Below are 21,013 nucleotides of genomic sequence, written 5' to 3'. Positions count from 1 at the left end.
TCATCACGCTGGAAGGAGTGATAATTGGGAAGGAGCCTTCTACTGCACTATCCCATCTCTTTACCCAGCAGCTATTCAGAAGTAGCTCCAAACAACCATGCAGGGAACTAAAGGCATGCTACTATTTAGCTTCGTAATGTAGTGCTATGTGATTTACCACAATGAGCCACCCACCTGATACCTGTCGAGGGCAATAGCTGTGATGGAGATGGTGGACACGAAGATGGAGGTGGCCTGCAGCGTGCCCACCAGCTTGCACAAGAAGGGCTGGTCCCCGAGTGGCCAATACTGGGAGAGCAGCTCCACCAGGGTGAGGGGCATCGTCACCAGGCACAGCAGCAGGTCCGAGATAGCCAGGTTGATGATAAACACGTTGCGGGCAGTCCTCATGGCGGGCTGCCGGATGACTGCCGCCACCACCATGGAGTTACCGGTGGAGCCCAGCACGATGAGGACGCTGTACATGGCGATGAGGGCGTAGTAGGCGCCATCATCCACACGTCTGTTTCGCTGGAACTTGTTAATGAGATCGATGTTAATGTTGAGGCTATCCGACACGTTGAACAGCCACGACAGGTTGTTGGAGAGGTTAGTGAGATTCCCGAAGATGAGGTCGCTTTCAGAGGAGCCAAGCATCTCCTCCAGCAGCGAAGGGGCCACTGACGCCTCCATCGCCTCGTCACGGGTCGGACACAACAAGCAGAGGCTGTGCACCTCAAGTTGCGGCCAACAAAGTAGAGTTTTTACACCCAAGGGGCAGTGTTCCCTTCCTTCAATGACATGTTAACACCGCAGTAACGTTTGGCATCTATTCAGAGGTCACAGACGCAGAGGCCGTATATTAAAATTCATCTATGGCCGATACGGAGAAATTTACACTCAAGGGGCACTGTTCCCTTTCCTGACTGGCATTTTCACAACACTAACTTCTAGCATCAGTTCACAAGCCAGTACAGCTCGTGTGAAGCCACTAGAAATGTACTTACACACAAAAGACAATGTTTTTCTCCCTGGCAGTTATTTTTGCACCGTTCACCTCAAGTGTTTAGGTCAAGCTTCCTATGATCTTAAGGAGGATATTTAATTAAGTTCACAAGTCAGGAGTGAGACCACTAAGAATGTATAAAGACACAGAAGACAATGTTCTTTTCCTTGGCAGGCATTTCTTTTTTTTTTCTTTTCTTTTTTTTTTTTTTTTTTTTGCTCCCGTTCAGTCCAAGTATCAGTCAGTGACCCTCTTCTGACCTTACAGGGATTTTACTTTAGTCATCTCCCATAAGTACCCACCAGGAATATGCTCACATTCACGAAGTATTAGTATTGTTTCTCCTCGTAAGCATTGTCCTCCCTCACCTCAAGTGTTCAGATCAATAAACACCTCCAGGATTTATTCACTTGTGCCCTTGTAGTTCTTCTGTTTCTGTGGAAGCATTAAGGCGCCGCCACTGTCACAGGGCGCCGCTGATGACAGACACATCCTGGTAATTGTCGTCACATTAATGATCGTCTTCCCTTTCTTTTAGCCTTAATTGCTCTTTATTTATTTTTATTTTTTTTCCCTCCCTGTGTCCCTGTGCCCCTGTGTCCCTCTGTTACTGCCGTCCCTGCCTCACATTTACGTCCCCTTAAATCCCTGTTTCGTGCGTGTTTGTTAATTTGTTGCTGCGGTTTCCTATTTTTTTCCTATTTGTTTCCCTTTTTTTTTCCCCTCAACACCCGTCACCTTTCTTCCGTACTCGTGTCAGCCTCACGTCCACACCATTGCTCCGCTCTCTGTTCTTCCCATTGGTCGTCAGACTTCTAATCTATTCATTACTTCGGGACGACTTCGGTAGATTTTGCATTCACATTATTGTGTACATACTATCTCTCGTGTTTGCAGTTCGTATTACTCCGTCTAGTGACTCTAATCAGTCACGGAGTATAGATGTTTGGTTGACGAAAAGCATGCATGGTGATGAACAGAAGTTAAATAAGTGACCTGCAACATTCATTTCCAATGTTTTGCGTTTTCTCATTTTTTTCATTTTCTCTTTTGTGTTTTATTTTAATATTTTTCGTTTTCTCTTAATTTTTACGTTCTCTCTTCATCTTTTGCATTCTACCTTCATCTTTTACGTTTTCTCTTCATCTTTTGCATTTTTTTCATCTTTTACGTTTTTTTCTTCATATATTACATTTTCTCTGTGTCTTTTGCGTTTTTAAATCTTTTTTTTTCGTTTTCTCATTTTTTGCGTTTTCTTTTGATATTTAAGTCTTCCGATCACCTGACGATTGATAGATTTTCTTACAGCAGATTAGAGGATTTAACACCGAGAGGAAGCGCTAAATACAATGGAAGTAGGTGTGGTATGTTACTCAACTTCTGACCCTGACTGTACATACTGCCACTCTTCATCAGGCACGAACTCGAACGCGGAACCGGCGAGCCGAGGTCCGTGAATGCTAAACCTTCTGACATGAGAGAGAGAGAGAGAGAGAGAGAGAGAGAGAGAGAGAGAGAGAGAGAGAGAGAGAGAGAGAGAGAGAGAGAGAGAGAGAGTGTGTGTGTGTCCGTCTATAAAAACACGAGTAAAAAATATGTAGAAGGTCGCAATCTGAAGACTCCTGCAGCTAAGGATAAGGGCAGGAGAAATCCAGCTAGCTTAAAGAATTAAGTTGTTATGGAAGAGCAGAGGGAAGGGATTTGCGTGAATATGTGTGTCTATGTGTGTGTGTGTGTGTGTGTGTGTGTGTGTGTGTGTGTGTGTGTGTGTGTGTGTGTGTGTGTGTGTGTGTGTGTGTGTGTGAGAGAGAGAGAGAGAGAGAGAGAGAGAGAGAGAGAGAGAGAGAGAGAGAGAGAGAGAGAGAGAGAGAGAGAGAGAGAGGAGTTGGGTGAGCTTATTAGCTGAGGGAGCGTGATGTTTTGGGAAAACGAGGAGGTGGAAAGAATAATATATACTCTTAACTAAACGAGATGGAACAGATGTAGGAACTGTGTGTGTGTGTGTGTGTGTGTGTGTGTGTGTGTGTGTGTGTGTGTGTGTGAAGGAGAAAGAGAAGGCAGAGAATGAGAAGTATGAAGAATAGGAGAAGGAACAGAAAGAGGGCGAGATGAAAGAGGAGAAGAAAGACAAGGAGCAGGTGCAAGTTGAGGAGTAGTAGAAAGAGGAAAAGAAAGGGGAATAGAGTGAACAGGGAGAGGATGACAAAGAGGGAGAGGAAGAAGAGAGGAAATGTATGTAGATGGCCGTGTCGCATCACAGTCTCGAGGGAGAGGAATAGAGTGGTCCTGTGAGTGGTGAGGTTCGGGCACACAACTCAATAAAAACCCTAAGTGAGTCATAAATATGAGCATATCGTTTGGCACCAGCAAGAGAGTGGCGATGAGGCTGGATCCCTGGACTGTCTCCCTTCCTTTTTCCTTTGCTGTCCAACACATCCAGTGGTGTGAGTGGCGAGGAGGTTTTCCCCTATTCTGAGGATTAAGTTCAGACCTTGGCATACTCGACGCCACGACAAGGAAGCTGGGAAAATCTAATTAGGAACTTATACATACGAAGTAGAAGCGTGCGTTCCCTTTTTTGCTTTGTTGCTCCCGGATCCCCGTAAACTGAACTATTTATCATCATTACAAAACATTTTATACCTCCTAAGCTTCTGCGGCTACAAGTCAACTCTTGGCTGAGGTCCTTGTCCTAACCCACTACACTTCAAGTCTTACTGCAGTCCGATGCGGCCTGACCCTCCCCTGTTGCCTCGCATCACTTAACTGGCACTGCTCAAGCTTTGTGAGAGGAGTTTACTGAATATTAATTTTCACTGACAAAGAAGGGGCGGCACCTAGTGGGATCTGTAACGTTATGACTCCATAAAAAGGGCCCCTTTGTGATCTCCATCAGGAAATTCAATATAAATCTGGTAGAAAACATATCCATAAAATTTCCTGGTATTTTTTTTCATATGTATCAGATCATACTGACACATGTGGGAGTTCCAATAAATTTATGAACAATAAACTCATCGCGATAAAGCATCTTTGTAATCTAATTAACCTTCTTTTAATCCGATTTCCACCGAACCAGCTCGTGTTCTATTTGGTTTGAAGCAAAGATCTTGAAAATATATAAAAAGTCTTGATAAAATAGTTGACAGAATAATTCTAAAAGTGTAGTCAGAATATGGAAATAGTGAGATGCATCCAGGGTTGACTATGATATCAAGAGAAAGGCTCCAGCTAAAATTCAGAACTAATATAATTTCAAACACAGTAATTAAAAACCAATGTAATTTGCCTTGGCTTTCGTGTATATAATTTCATTAGTTCTGGAGAAGTATCAGTTCGCAATTTTTTTCATTTCCCACTTTTCTTAAGATAATTCTGTTAACTTTTCTTTAGAAGACATCAGAAAAAATGGCGTATATTACGTCAAGAACATCAAGAACATCGGCGTATAAAACCTGGTATGAGTGTTTCGTTTCCAAAAATGTACGCTTCTGTTTCATCCTTGTTTCACATACACATGAGTCTGTCTTTACTTCGTGTATTGCTACCACTGTGGAGAGCTACTGGTCTATATAATAATAACAGTTGTCTTCCATAGATTTTTGCTCTGTCATGTTTCATTTTCTTCTTCAGTGACTTTGACCGGTGGGCTTTTCAGTTATTCAGTCATTCAGGGCTGTTTTTCTCCTGGTGACTACATATTTTACCATCATACGTGACATAACCACACACACAAACACACACACACACACACACACACACACACACACACACACACACACACACACACACACACACACACACACACACACACACACACACACACACACACACACACACACACACACACACACACACACACACACACACACACACACACACACACACACACACACACACACACACAAACACACACACACACACACACACCACTCGTCAAAAGAGATGAAATTAAAGAGTTTCACAAGAGCTAATGCTATTCAGTAAAATCTCATCCTCGAATTGGTCTGTTCTTCATTAAGACCTTAAAGTTGTTAATCCCATCTGTTAACACTCTTCCTCAGTCAAACCTTATTGATTCGCACCTCCACGACCTTACGCATTTGATCTTCATGTTTTGAGATAACCTTCATTAAAGCAACTCCTGCAGGGAATACGTACAGAGAAACAAAATCAAACTTTTTTATCTCCCTCTTTTTACGTACGTATTAGAAAGAGCGGTCAAAAAAAAAAAAAAAAGGTAAAAAGTTCGTTCTTAATAAAGTTTCCAAAAAGAACTACGAGTCGAAGAACTAAGAGAAAGGCTATGCAACTAATCTTTATGTCTAGTACACCTCATTCTTTCCATACACTCCTTCACCGCCTCAGTCATCCTTTCATTTGTCACTACAACAATTCCACCAGCAACACCATCCATTAATCATTATCTTCCTATTTTCTCCATCCTGTCATTCGTATTATACCACAGTTCCGTCAAAATTATTCGCACCATCTCTCCTTTGTCGCTTATACATTGATTTTTCCCTCGCAGGTGCTCATTACACGCAGGAGACGCCCACCTCCACATCTCTGGAAAATGTGTGTTTTTGTATTCTTGCGGAGAGGAGAGAGCGTTTACATTAAGTCTTACTTCGTACAAGTCAAGGTAAGGTGATAGGTTATTTGTCTCATTATTTTTTATCCTTAATCCTTTCACTCCCATGGTCCTCCTTTATTAACACTCAGAACACTGCCAGATACGTTTTGTTTGTTTGGACACATGGAAAGAAGGAAACAATAGAATGTTATACTAGTGGGAACTAAATTAAATAGTCTTTCACATACAACAGTGCGTTAGTTACGAAGGATGAGAGACGCAGAGTGACGATCAGGCGTTGTGAATATGTAAGGAGACTGATCCTGGGTCGGCCACTGAGGACCAACAGGTCAAACAATGTTCAACCGACACACATACAATACATAAGTAGAATTCAAGTGCAGCATAGAGTGGAAGATAAGAGAAGCCGAGGAAGAACTGGTTTGTGGTTGATTTTGTGGCTTTTACGCCACAGAATACCCAAGAGACCATAGTTTTAAAAATGTTTAAAAATTTGCTGGTGATTAGGAAGAAACTTTGTCTAGCATAAAAATTGTTGGCTCGCGTTATAACCCTTGATGATACAGCGGCGCGCCTCACCTTGGGCGCTGCTAATCAGGAACTGTCAACACGCTTAGGGTACGTGCACAGAGGATGCTGATTTTCTCGCGTGAGCAACCGGCGGAGACCCGCGCTGGCTTCCTGCGCTGGTAGATGATAACAAAGGACGCTGGGAATTTGCTCCGACCAGCCTGGGAGGGACACGGTAGCAGGCTTATTTGTCAATTGTGATTTCCCAGCTATGTCGTAAACATGTCAAACTCATCGTCTGATGATGAGCTAATATTGCTCGAGAGTACTCATGCAAAACTTAAAAGAAAAGGATTTTTTTTTTTTTTTTTTTTTGGGTGGGGGACACAAGGATGAACCAAGATACTTTTGACTACATTCTCAAGAAAAAGTGAGCAAAGCCTGGTAAATACTTAGTGTAACTGGCATAGACAACCTATTCTACCAGAAGAAAGACTTCTCATCACTCTCAGCTGAGCTGAAATCAAATTCCAGAATAAATTTAATGTGGTACTAAATCAATATAATGAAATGTCCATCTTGCCAGACTTTCACTCGCGCGAGCTGAGCTGCCAAGAATGGTTCGAGGAATCAAGAAAGCTGGTAGAAGCCAGCCAGCTTCCTCTGTGCACGCTTACACTTGTTTATATGGTGTAATTCTTGGCGCTGGTCGGCGCCGCTTGGGACCGGTTGCTCGCGCGAGAAAACCAGCGTTCCATATGGGACTCACCTATATAGTCTGTGTGTTACGTTTGTCTGTTTGTCTGCTTATCTACAAAGTATATAATTTATTAATTTTTATTTTAGCTTAGTTCAGTTTCTATTTTTGCGGCGCCATATGGCTTCGGATGACATACTTGCCTTATTACTGTTGTTAAATTATTTCAGTCTTTGATATTACATTAACAATACTAATGAGGGAAATCTCTTTACCGAAAAATGGGCAGCGTAGATCTTTAGAGATAATCTGGATTTTTCGTCCCCTTTGTATATAAGCACAGGCTCAGCGTGGAATAATTTTTAGTTTAATCACTTTCAAATGATGCTCTGTGTCGCGTCACATCACTGACGTCACGCTTCCTGAGTGACGTTCGCAATTAACAGAGTGACGCCTTGAGAAACAGCTAAGCAATAACATTTGCTAGAATATCACGGGAGTATGGATTATATTATGATTTTTTTCTTTCTTGTCAGTGATATAATGGGAACTTAGAATGCGTTCATTCATCACTTTTGTTCTAGCATGAATATCATTCGCCCATTCTCTCTCTCTCTCTCTCTCTCTCTCTCTCTCTCTCTCTCTCTCTCTCTCTCTCTCTCTCTCTCTCTCTCTCTCCTCTCTCTCTCTCTCTCTCTCTCTCTCCCTCTCTTCGTTCTTTATAACAATGCGAACAATTCATTGCAGTACTCTGCATGTCAACACAAAACGAGCATGGCGGTAAAAGACATTTCCGAAAATTGAATGTGATACAGATGCGTATGTACATGCGACAGAAAAGAGCGGCGGTGACGCCTCCACAGAGGCATATGAAAGTGTGCGTCTTTTTCCAGCTCAATTCTATGTTTCTATATTTGTTTCTTTTCTCTTTTCTTCTGTTTGCCCGTCTGTATCTCTTCTCGCCATCTTGCCTGTTAGTCCTCGTTATGATACAAGAAAGTCACACTGCCCTCCTACAATGCAAAGTATATTGTTTAGATTCTAATATTGATTTTTTATGGCCAAAGAAAGCCGCATTATCGCCCTGTGGAATAATAACTACACGATTCAGATTTTAATATTGATTTATGATGACCAAATAAAACCACAATGTCCTCTTCTTGGAATATAAAGCAAACTATTTAAGTTTTAATAGTGGATTATTATGATAATAGAGACATAGATCTTTATACATCCCCCCCCTCTCTCTCTCTCTCTCTCTCTCTCTCTCTCTCTCTCTCTCTCTCTCTCTCTCTCTCTCCTCCTCCTCCTCCTCCTCCTCCTCCTCCTCCTCCTCCTCCTCCTCCTCCTCCTCCTCCTCCTTTTTCTTCTTCTTCTTCTTCTTCTTCTTCTTTTTCTTCTTCTTCTTCTTCTTCTTCTTCTTCTTCTTCTTCTTCTTCTTCTTCTTCTTCTTCTTCTTCTTCTTCTTTTAGATGGATAAAAGAAATATCGGACGCGGATACACGCAAGTCAATCACCTCAGATATCACCAGGTATTATGCACATTTTACTAACGATACCACGATACCTTCAGGCGAGGCAACGAGCTCCCATTGTACAGGTGAGCATCGCAGCGCTATGAATAACCTCAGACAAATTTTAATATGTGCAGCCTCTGTCATAAATCGAGTAACACACGTCATTCACTTGCATTGCGGTTAGCGTTTTTCAATTCATCTTGACCCCTTCACTGTTCGATCATTACTCTTAGAATCGCATATTCAAGTACTGCACTGTCTTGAGTAGGTCAGTAGCATAGAAAAAAAAAACCTGCGTTATATTTTCTCCTCCTCACAGTCTTTATAGTACTCCGGATGTTTTCAAAGGACAGCCATAGCAGTGAATAGGTTTGTTCTGCTTTGATCTGCTGAGTCTTCTTACAGAGCCTGACACCTGAAGGATTCCTCACGGATCAGAGGACTTGAGAGTGAGGGGGCAAGACTTTATGATACGGTAAAAGTTAGTGTGGAGGGTTGCTTGGCTTCTTACGAGGAATGTACGTGAGATATGCGAGTGACGAGTGAGTGACGTCATGTTTTTTACTTTCGCAGTGTGGCCGATGCCGTGTTCCTTAAAAATCGCACTTTTTTATGGGTTTTCTTGACTCGGTTCTCGCTTCCGCCGCCGCTTTCCAGATGCTTTGTGAGACACAAGTAACTCCCATACACAGCGACGCTCTAGGCCTTGGTAGCTTTTACTGCACCGCCAGGAACGCATAACAATACCGATAACTGATATTTGTACACAAAGGATTGATAAAAGTGCCTAACTATCCATCTATTGTTTGTGCAGAAAATATCACGCGCAGAGCAGCCAGTAAATGGGGTTACAGAATGACAGCCAAGAAATGATTTGAAGGGGGGTAAAACAGACAGAGAACTGAAAAGAGGTGATTTTGCTGGAATGGCCTAGAGATGGGTGGAGAGGGCTGGAGGACTCCTTTATTGAGAATAACGAATGATGAATTATAAAAAGTGTTTAAGTAAGATATGAAAAGGAGAAAAAGATGTGTAACCAATGAGAGGCGATTTAAGATGTAAATAGAAGTAACGCTAGTTAAGAGTGCTGGTGAACGTACTGCTTATACTGTGCATATGATTATCAGATTAGGAGCACTATACAGGATTTCGGGAAAACCGAGACTCCTGAATGTACTGATAATGTGATAATACTACTAGGGAGAAGAGAGAAAAACATGTAATAATTCACTGACGAGGAGTGGGACAAAAACTCGGAAGGAAAGAAATGAATAAGCGACACAAATATACCGAGGAAAAGATGTGAAAACCAGCAACTAGAGATGGTGCATGATCATTTTGAATACATCAGTGAAATATTCAGCATCCAAACTAACAGAGAAATGGAGTTGTACACAGAATTAGGAAATATAACAATAGCGTAAGGATAGTGTTTCTCGTGCTGAAATATGTATGTTCAGTATGCATATTGATATTACTTTTTTTTTTTTTCAATCAACGAGGCTGGAAAAAAAAAATAGAGATGAGCTTATCAGAGCGATAGGGTACGTAGGTCAGCTTAAAGAGAAAGACAGAGAGGCGAGACTGAAGTGGTTTGGCCATGTACAGAGGAGAGATGAGAAGTGCGAGGTGCTGGAGACAGAGCCACCAGCCAGAAAGAAGAGAGGTAGCCCAAAGAGAAGGTTTACAGACGCACCGAAGGAAGACAAAGTGATGAAGACGCAAAATATATACTGTATTATGAGGGCAATTACCTTAATAACAGAGTGCCAGCTGAACTGTGTACATCAAGTAAAACACATTTAGGGGAATATAATAGACGTATAGAGACGGAATCGATACCCAGAAATACATAGGTCTTTTGATGTCTAGCAAGATCTCCTGAGCTAAATATCGACTAATGCTATTAGTGGATTACTTGTAATATCGACTAATGCTATTAGTGGATTACTTGTAAAGGAGCAGGATGGAATGATATAATGAAAGGAATGAATGAGTTGAATGATATAAGTGGTGAACACTGATCCAAGATGATAACCGAGAGAGGGAAATTGTTTACTATTCTGCTGTCTGGTGAGAAATGGAGGAGTAAATGAGGGGTAGAGTCGTTTAGTACTTAAAATCATTGTTGGATATTGATGCGTCAGGGATATTTGATATATCCCTTGGAGTGCTGTACCTTTTCCCACTATGAACTTTTAAACATTTACTTTTTTACTGTAGCCTCTTAAGTAGTTTTGTAGCTTAGAAAAGATCATATTAATTTCCTGTTCACTCTTTTTTCAGTGTCTCCGGGCAAATATTCTTTTACAGTGCTCTGACTTTTTTTCTTTTGTTACATGTCAGGGAGACCAACCAAAGGTAAAAAATAGTGAATGAAAAAAAAAATTCAGTGCCTTTCGCAATAAGAAACAAGAGCAGAGGAAACGAAATAGTTGACCATACTACTGTAGTTGGTCTTGACACTCCTCTTCTGAAACTGTTAATAAAAGAGGACCAATGTATTGAAAGAGATAATGAAAATCTAAATATTCCACGTTATACACCATGTCATCATCTGAACCAGCTGGAATTTTTGCCTCATAATGAACTCATAAACGGAAGAGAAAAAATAAAATAAAAGTCATGAAAGTAAATATAGACTTAAACCACTTTATTTCACTTCTTGGCTAATTTTCGTCGACTATTTACTGGATATAAAATCGGGTAAAACTGCATGCGTGTGTACAAGCAGCCGGGGTAATGTTGTTCATAAATCAGTAATAATGCAATTAGCTATTTCCATAATATCCTCATCACGGGTATTAACTCGCTACAGCTTTCATGTTGTATCTCCCGTTTGACATTTATGAGATTAACAGTACGTAGTGCCTCTCAAAGTATTAAAAAAAAAAAAAAAAACTCCCACCTTCATGTTGTTTTTTTTTTTTTTTTTTGTTTTTTTTTTTCGACACATAGAAGCGGTCCCTGCGTGTCGCGTTCACTTACGCAGTTGTATAAATAAGTTGATAGTTTTGTAATTATCAGCCTACTAAAGGAACAATAAATAACATAAAAGGCCTAAAAAGAAAAAAAAAATATAAAGAAAAAATTGTTTAAAATCTACTTGTTTTAGGAGTATATTGTTTTAAATGAATATTAATTGATGTTATCACCCAGCTGTAGGCCAGTTACTTCAAGTGTAGTTACTTCCAGTCCAGTTAGTTGCAGCGCGAGTTACTTGCAGCCCATTTAGTTCAGGTCAAGCATGTTCCAGCCCCAGTTAGTTCCAGCCCATGTCAGTTCCTGCCCAAAGTTAATTCCAGCCCATGTTAGTTCCAGCCCCAATTAGTTCCAGCCCATTTTAGTTCCAGCCCTAGTTAGTTCCAACCCAAGTTAATTCCACCCCCAGTTAGTTCCAGCCCAAGTTAGTTCCAGCCCAAGTTAGTTCCAGCCCCAGTTAGTTCCAGCCCAAGTTAGTTCCTGCCCAAGTTTAATTCCAAGCCCATGTTACTTACAGCCCTAGTTAGTTCCAGCCCAAGTTAGTTCCTGCCCAAGTTAATTCCAGCCCATGTTAGTTCCAGCCCCAGTTAATTCCAGCCTATTTTAGTTCCAGCCCTAGTTAGTTCCAACCCAAGTTAGTTCCAGCCCCAGTTAGTTCCAGCCCAAGTTAGTTCCAGCCCAAGTTAGTTCCTGCCCAAGTTAATTCCAGCCCATGTTAGTTCCAGCCCCAGTTAGTTCCAGCCCAAGTTAGTTCCTGCCCTAGTTAATTCCACCCCATGTTAGTTCCAGCCCCAATTAGTTCCAGCCCATTTTAGTTCCAGCCCTAGTTAGTTCCAACCCAAGTTAGTTCCAGCCCCAGTTAGTTCCAGCCCAAGTTAGTTCCAGCCTAAGTTAGTTCCAGCCCAAGTTAGTTCCAGTCCCAGTTAGTTCCAGCCCAAGTTAGTTCCAGCCCAAGTTAGTTCCAGCCCAAGTTAGTTCCAGCCCCAGTTAGTTCCAGCCTAAGTTAGTTCCAGCCCAAGTTACTTAAAGCCCGGTTGGTTCCAGTTAGTTCCAGGCCAATTATAGTGTTACTGTCATCACGCAGTTAATCTCTCTCATATCACTTGGTTTACTGACACATTACGCGGGTCACAATGAAATGTCACTGTGATCGATCGTTCTAATTTAGTCTCGACATAAATTTTTGTCCCTCTTTATCTGTCAGTGTCTCTGTGTCTCTGCCCTGCTTCTGTTTGTCGGTCTATCTCCGTTTCTCTGTTCATATGTCTCTTTACCTCTATGCATGTGTCTATTTACCTGTGTCTATCTCTCTCTTTTACTGTTGTGCCTCTCTTTTATTTTGTCTGTATGGGTGTCGGATTGTTGCAGAGCGTTTATGTGTGTGTGTGTGTAGTGTGTGTGTGTGTGTGTGTGTGTGTGTGTGTGTGTGTGTGTATTCCCTTATGTTTCTTTTCTTCTCTCTCTCTCTCTCTCTCTCTCTCTCTCTCTCTCTCTCTCTCTCTCTCTCTCTCTCTCTCTCTCTCTTCTCCTCTCTCTCTCTCTCTCTCTCTCTCTCTCTCTCTCCTCTCATCTCTCTCTCTCTCTAGCATACAAAGTTAACATTACACATCTCATTATATCCAGGCCATAATTTGCATACATACACTGTGACTCACTTTATGAACATAGAAAAAAAAAAAAAAACAAGAGCTGCGGGATGAATAAAGTTGCGCGTTGGAGGCGGCAAACTTTTCATGAATAGACTGAAAAATGAGGAAAAAGGAAAGCCGACCTCATTATCTCCTGGCGGCGGCTGCTCCCTCATTGTACGTCAGTTTGCTCATCAACTTTAGAACGAAATTTATCCCCAAGACGGAGGATGAGTGAAAAAAAAAAAAAAATATGTAGCGGGAGACCAAAAATAGTGTTGTCAGAAGCTTCTGTCTGTGAGTGCATGTGTTTCCGACAGAGAGAGAAGAGAGAGAAAAGAGTGAGGAGGTAAAGAAACAAAGTTGAGATAGTCGCAATAAAAGCAAATTTATTCTCTCTCTCTCTCTCTCTCTCTCTCACTCTCTCTCTCTCTCTCTCTCTCTCTCTCTCTCTCTCTCTCTCTCTCGTCCTCTCTCTCTCTCTCTCTCTCGATCTCTCTCTCTCTCTCTCTCTCTCTCTCTCTCTCTCTCTCTCTCTCTCTCTCTCTCTTATTTTGTCATGTCTGCAACAGTGCATTTCGAGAACAAAGGCGCATAGAGCATATAGAAAGAGTAAGATTTAAGCAAGCATGTATTTGCAACTATTCTTGATCCTCTTTTTCAGGAATTTTCTCGAGGTTTTCTTTTCTTATTTTGGCAAGTCCTCTCAAAGAGTATTATTTTGGGGCGGATAAAAAACGTAAGTAAAATATGAGGAGAAAAGGGAACTACATAGGTCAGTATGATATCTGTGGTGTGATTTTATCTTCTGTTTCACGGCTTTCTCATAATTCACTAGCATGGTATGTTATTTTGGCGTGTCTCTGTAGCGGTGAACTTCGTGAATACCTAAAGGTACAACAGAAGGTAAATATTTAGGTCTACGTGTATACTGCATGTAGGTTAGAGGTGGAATATTTGCTTGGACTGACCCATCTTCTTGTGAATTAACGTCTAGTATAATTCTGGTTCAAAGAAGTGGGTCGCGGCTCTCCACGGTCTCCCCAAGTAGTGAACAGGAAAAAGAATACCAATTACTGATTTGGTGTCCCCAGCTTTTACCAGGATTCTTTCAGAAATTCATAGGGACTTTTAACTGTAGTGAGTAGTGGGCGTATTTCTGAATGTTTCACTGTCTCATCCCGACTACTTTTTCAACAATTGTCGCGATTCTAAGGTGTGTTTTCATTATTCTAGTGATAAGACTCAACAAGGTCTCTGCAGCCTCAATTAGAAAAACGTCTCTGAGAATTCGACTTATCATCTCTACAACCTTTGAAAATAGTCGTTATGGGGAAACAAGACATTTAAGAATAAGTGTTAATAGGAACCAAGCACGACTTAACTAATAGTGTTCATGGGGTCTCAGGGATGCAGAATCCTTGTTAACTATTACCGCAATCATGAAAACATCCTGAAAACTCCAGGTATCTTCCACTAGATCAAGCCTTTTTTTTTAAATAATAGAAATAAGACGTCATAAGCGTTTCAGAATACAGATCCTGATAACGTGAAACTCATCCTTTATCGCGGCTTCCTATCTCTCCTCCCGTTTCTTCGTCACTTGACTTCCGCATCGTTTCCTCCTCTTCCCCGATGGTACATTTCCATAATTATAAAGGACAAGATTTTTTGGACGTTAAACATTTCCACTTCTAGATAATGGAAAACCCTAACCGCTTCCCTCGGCAGATTGAGAAGTCCCCTAGAGCAAGAAACAAGAAGAATGTGTGACCTACTAAGCAAGCCACCACTGACTAACAGATTGCAGCTTTAATATTTAATAAGAATGGCTTGGGGAGGTTAGATTTTTAAAAGAGGACGTGAGACATTGGTTTAGAAACAGAGTGGTGGTGGAATGGAATGGAATGGAATCACATTAATAGCGGCGAGTCAATAGGGAGACTTAAAAGAAAATGAGATAAGTTTGTGAATGTTTCATACAGTTTCATACAGGAACTACCACGTATAGGCCTACTGGCTTCTTGCAACTTTTCTTACGTGTGTTCTTGAATTACAGTTCTCTCTCTCTCTCCTCTCCTCTCTCTCACTCTCTCTCTCTCTCTCTCTCTCTCTCTTCTCTCCTCTCTCTCTCTCTCTCCTCTCTCTCTCTCTCTCTTCGTAACAGGAATATCATGGAAAATGTTTAAGCAAAAAGGAATGTACAGTTTACCTAACAGTGACATCCGCTGGAGGGCTGCACGCCGGGAAATATATATATATATATATATATATATATATATATATATATATATATATATATATATAATATATATATATATATATATATATATATAGTATATATATATAATATATATATATATTATATATATATATATATTTATATATGTATATATATATATATATATATATTATATATATATATATAACTATATATATATATATATTTTTTTTTTATGTAGGATAGGATATATATATATATATATATACTATATATATATATATATATATATATATATATATATATATATATATATATATATATATATATTATATATATATATGTATCATATTATATATATATATATATATATATATATATATATATATAGTATATATATATATATATATATATATATATATATATATATAATATATATATATATATATATAAATATTGTATATATATATATATATATATATATATATATATATATATATATATATATATATATATATATTTTTTTATGTAGGAAGGATATATATATATATATATATATATATATATATATATATATATATATATATATATATATATATATATATATATATATATTTTTTTTTTTTTTTTTTTTTTTTTTTTTTTATGTAGGAAGGATACTGGCCAAGGGCAACAAAAATCTAATAAAAAAAATGCCCACTGAAATGCCAGTCCCATAAAAGGGTCAAAGCAGTGGTCAAAAATTGGTGGATAAGTGTCTTGAAACCTCCCTCTTGAAGGAATTCAAGTCATAGGAGGGTGGAAATACAGAAGCAGGCAGGGAGTTCCAGAGTTTACCAGAGAAAGGGATGAATGATTGAGAATACTGGTTAACTCTTGCGTTAGAGAGGTGGACAGAATAGGGGTGAGAGAAAGAAGAAAGTCTTGTGTAGCGAGGCCGCGGAAGGAGGGGAGGCATGCTGTTAGCAAGATCAGAAGAGCAGTTAGCATGAAAATAGCGGTAGAAGACAGCTAGATATATAAACATTGCGGCGGTGAGAGAGAGGCTGAAGACAGTCAGTTAGAGGAGAGGAGTTGATGAGACGAAAAGCTTATGATTCCACCCTGTCTAGAAGAGCAGTATGAGTGGAACCCCCCCAGACATGTGAAGCATACTCCATACATGGACGGATAAGGCCCTTGTACAGAGTTAGCAGCTGGGGGGGTGAGAAAAACTGGCGGAGACGTCTCAGAACACCTAACTTCATAGAAGCTGTTTTAGCTAGAGATGAGATGTGAAGTTTCCAGTTCAGATTATAAGTAAAGGACAGACCGAGGATGTTCAGTGTAGAAGAGGCGGACAGTTGAGTGTCAATGAAGAAGAGGGAATAGTTGTCTGGAAGATTGTGTCGAGTTGATAGATGGAGGAATTGAGTTTTTGAGGCATTGAACAATAACAAGTTTGCTCTGCCCCAATCTGAAATTTTAGAAAGATCAGAAGTCAGGGGTTCTGTGGCTTCCCTGCGTGATGTTTACCTCCTGAAGGGTTGGACGTCTATGAAAAGACGTGGAAAAGTGCAGGGTGGTATCATCAGCATAGGAGTGGATAGGACAAGAAGTTTGGTTTAGAAGATCATTAATGAATAATAAGAAGAGAGTGGGTGACAGGACAGAACCCTGAGGAACACCACTGTTAATAGATTTAGGAGAAGAACAGTGACCGTCTACCACAACAGCAATAGAACGGTCAGAAAGGAAACTTGAGATGAAGTTACAGAGAGAAGGATAGAAACCATAGGAGGGTAGTTTTGAAATCAAAGCTTTGTGCCAGACTCTATCAAAGGCTTTTGATATGTCCAAGGCAACAGCAAAAGTTTCACCAAAGTCTCTAAAAGAGGATGACCAAGACTCAGTAAGGAAAGCCAGAAGATCACCAGTACAGCGGCCTTGACGGAACCCATACTGGCGATCAGATAGAAGGTTGTGAAGTGATAGATGTTTAAGAACCTTCCTGTTGGGGATAGATTCAAAAACTTTAGATAAGCAGGAAATTAAAGCAATAGGACGGTAGTTTGAGGCATTAGAGCGGTCACCCTTTTTAGGAACAGGTTGAATGTAGGCAAACTTCCAGCAAGAAGGAAAGGTAGATGTTGACAGACAGAGCTGAAAGAGTTTGACTAGGCAAGGTGCAAGCACGGAGGCACAGTTTCGGAGAACAATAGGAGGGACCCCATCAGGTCCATAAGCCTTCCGAGGGTTTAGGCCAGCGAGGGCATGGAAAACATCATTACGAAGAATTTTAATACGTGGCATGAAGTAGTCAGAGGGTGGAGGAGAGGGAGGAACAAGCCGAGAATCGTCCAAGGTAGAGTTTTTAGCAAAGGTTTGAGCAAAGAGTTCAGCTTTAAAAATAGATGTGATAGCAGTGCTGCCATCTGGTTGAAGTAGAGGAGGGAAAGAAGAAGAAGCAAAGTTATTGGAGATATTTTTGGCTAGATGCCAGAAATCACGAGGTGAGTTAGATTTTGAAAGGTTTTGACATTTTCTGTTAATGAAGGAGTTTTTGGCTAGTTGGAGAACAGACTTGGCATGGTTCCGGGCAGAAATATAAAGTGCATGAGATTCTGGTGATGGAAGGCTTAAGCACCTTTTGTGGGCCACCTCTCTATCATGTATAGCACGAGAACAAGCTGTGTTAAATCAAGGTTTAGAAGGTTTAGGACGAGAAAAAGAGTGAGGAATGTACGCCTCCATGCCAGACACTATCACGTCTGTTATGCGCTCAGCACACAAAGACGGGTCTCTGACACGGAAGCAGTAGTCATTCCAAGGAAAATCAGCAAAATACCTCCTCAGGTCCCCCCAACTAGCAGAGGCAAAACGCCAGAGGCACCTTCGCTTAGGGGGATCCTGAGGAGGGATTGGAGTGATAGGACAAGATAAAAATATGAGATTGTGATCGGAGGAGTCAAACGGAGAAGAAAGGGTGACAGCATAAGCAGAAGGATTAGAGGTCAGGAAAAGGTCAAGAATGTTGGGCGTATCTCCAAGACGGTCAGGAATACGAGTAGGGTGTTGCACCAATTGCTCTAGGTCATGGAGGATAGCAAAGTTGTAGGCTAGTTCACCAGGATGGTCAGTGAAGGGAGAGGAAAGCCAAAGCTGGTGGTGAACATTGAAGTCTCCAAGAATGGAGATCTCTGCAAAAGGGAAGAGGGTCAGAATGTGCTCCACTTTGGAAGTTAAGTAGTCAAAGAATTTCTTATAGTCAGAGTAGTTAGGAGAGAGGTATACAGCACAGATAAATTTAGTATGAGAATGACTCTGTAGTCGTAGCCAGATGGTGGAAAACTCGGAAGACTCAAGAGCGTGGGCACGAGAGTAGGTTAAGTCATTGCGCACATAAACGCAGCATCCAGCTTTGGATCGAAAATGAGGATAGAGAAAGTAGGAGGGAACAGAAAAGGGGCTACTGTCAGTTGCCTCAGACACCTGAGTTTCAGTGAGGAAAAGAAGATGAGGTTTAGAGGAGGAGAGGTGGTGTTCTACAGATTGAAAATTAGATCTTAGACCGCGAATGTTGCAGAAGTTAATGAAGAAAAAGTTGAGGGGGGTGTCAAGACACTTAGGGTCGTCGACGGAAAGGCAGTCCGACCTGGGGACATTTATGGTCCCCTCCCCAGATGGGGACTCCGAGGCTGGTGTAGGAGTCGCCATGATTTTAAAATTTTTGAGTGAAGGGTGTGTGTGTTATTAGGTGCTTGTAGTTTTGTGTGGAGGAAGAGAGTTGTCTTTAGAGGGCAGGCTGTGACTACCCCCTTGTGTTGTGAGACACAAAGGGAAATGTTCAGGGATGTCACAGCTGGGTTTAATGATAAGTTCACAGCACCCCCTGAACAGTGCTTTAGACCTCACTGGGAGTAATTATCGTTTCGGCAGGTGTCTACTGCCTCCTTCATATATATATATATATATATATATATATATATATATATATATATATATATATATATATATATATATATATATATATATATATATATATATATATATATATATATATATATATATATATATATATATATATATATATATATATATATATATATCCAGTTTTTTCAGGATTTTCTTCTCGAGCATTTTAGGCCGAGGTGCTTTATATATATATATATATATATATATATATATATATATATATATATATATATATATATATATATATATATATATATATATATATAAAGCACCTCGGCCTAAAATGCTCGAGAAGAAAATCCTGAAAAAACTGGATCTCTCTCTCTCTCTCTCTCTCTCTCTCTCTCTCTCTCTCTCTCTCTCTCTCTCTCTCTCTCTCTCTCTCTCTCTCTCTCTCTCTCTCTCTCTCTCTCTCTCTCTCTCTCTCGTCTTCTGTGACAAGTGATACCTCTCTTTCCTCTTCTCATCGCACTTCTTTCTCCTCCTCCTCCTCCTCCTCCTCCTCCTCCTCCTCCTCCTCCTCCTCCTCCTCCTCCTCCTTCTCCTCCTCCTCCTCCTCCTCTTCCTCCTCCTCCTCTTCCTCCTCCTCCTCCTCATCCTCCTCCTCCTCATCCTCCTCCTCTTCTTCCTCCTTTCGGTTCTAAATCCGAGTGGGGTCAGGTAATTAGTGGGGTGCTACAGGGATCAGTATTAAGGCCATTGTTGTTTTTAATATATATCAATGACTTGGATAGTGGAATTAGTAGTGATGTTATTAAATTTTGCGGATGACACAAAGATAGGTAGATTAATTAGGTCACAATTGGATGCCATTGCCTTGCAGGCAGATTTAGATAGGATGAATGAATGGACGGACATATGGCAAATGCAGTTTAATATCAACAAATGCAAAGTACTTAGCGTAGGTAGAGGAAACCCACACGGTAGGTACACAATAAACAACCAAACTCTGGTAGGTTCTAATTACGAGAAAGATTTAGAAGTTTTAGTTAGCTCTGAACTCCGTCTAGGAAAGCAATGCATACAGGCCAGAAACAGAACAAATAGGGTATTAGGATTCATTTTTAGGAGTGTTAAAAGTAGAAGGCCCGAAGTAATATTAAAGTTATATTTGGCGCTGGTCAGACCTCATCTAGACTACGCTGTGCAGTTTTGGTCCCCATATTACAGGAAAAATATAGGTCTATTAGAATCAATACAAAGGAGAATGACTAAAAGGATACAGGGGATGAGGAGTATTCCTTACGAGGCGAGATTGAAGTTGTTAAATTTACATTCTTTAGAGAGACGTAGGTTAAGAGGGGACCTCATAGAAGCCTTTAAGTGGTATAAGGGTTATAACAAGGGGGATGTAAGCAAAATTCTTAGGATCAGCAACCAGGATAGAACTAGAAATAACGGGTTCAAGCTTGAGAAAATTTAGGTTTAAGAAAGAGATAGAAGATATTGGTTCTCAAAATAGAGTTGTAGATGAGAAGAACGGACTCAGTAATCAAGTTGTTAGTGCTAAGACATTATGGAGCTTTAAGAGAAGATTAGACGGGTTTATGGATGGGGATGATAGGTGGAAATAGGTAGGTATATTTCATACAGGGACTGCCACGTGTAAACCTGGTCGCTTCTTGCAAATTCCCTTATTTCTTATGTTCTTATGCTTCCTCCTCCTCGTCCTTTCCTCGTCCTCCTCCTCCTCAGGTTTTAATCAAAGTCTACGACTGCTACCTGAAGCCACTTGGGATCATCTTCACGGCCTGTCTGCCTGCCTCCCCCGTCAGTACATTCTTGAAAACAAACATCCAACTCGAAAGAGAAGGGATGTTCGGCGCCCATAAGGTCAAGAAGTTAAAATTGCCAGCTTTCCCTCCTCAATAAGTGCATAGATCAAGCGCTTCTTTGGTTTAATTATGAACATGTGATTACAA

The 21,013-nt window shown here is 40.5% G+C and overlaps 1 protein-coding gene and 1 long non-coding RNA gene across 4 annotated transcripts in view; one reads left to right on the top strand and one right to left on the bottom strand.

Annotated features, from left to right (window-relative positions):
- LOC135110942 (uncharacterized) overlaps positions 1–5,630 on the top strand; it is a 95,645-nt gene extending 90,015 nt beyond the window's left edge. Inside the window, exon 3 of the long non-coding RNA XR_010273500.1 lies at positions 5,517–5,630. This is a non-coding gene — a long non-coding RNA (uncharacterized LOC135110942). The remainder of the gene's footprint in view (positions 1–5,516) is intronic.
- LOC135110940 (neuropeptide F receptor-like) overlaps positions 1–21,013 on the bottom strand; it is a 164,418-nt gene that overhangs the window by 79,898 nt on the left and 63,507 nt on the right. For 2 of the 3 annotated variants that reach the window (XM_064023644.1, XM_064023647.1), the window contains exon 2: positions 175–1,478. In XM_064023644.1, the coding sequence (XP_063879714.1) occupies positions 175–672 (498 nt within the window). In that variant the 5' untranslated portion in view covers positions 673–1,478. The remainder of the gene's footprint in view (positions 1–174; positions 1,479–21,013) is intronic. The other variant, XM_064023646.1, reaches the window with a different exon arrangement.

Source organism: Scylla paramamosain, chromosome 21 (genome assembly GCF_035594125.1).
Source record: "Scylla paramamosain isolate STU-SP2022 chromosome 21, ASM3559412v1, whole genome shotgun sequence".
Taxonomy (NCBI): domain Eukaryota; kingdom Metazoa; phylum Arthropoda; class Malacostraca; order Decapoda; family Portunidae; genus Scylla; species Scylla paramamosain.
Note: the sequence above shows the minus strand (reverse complement) of the source record. Positions and strands in the feature narration are given on the sequence as shown.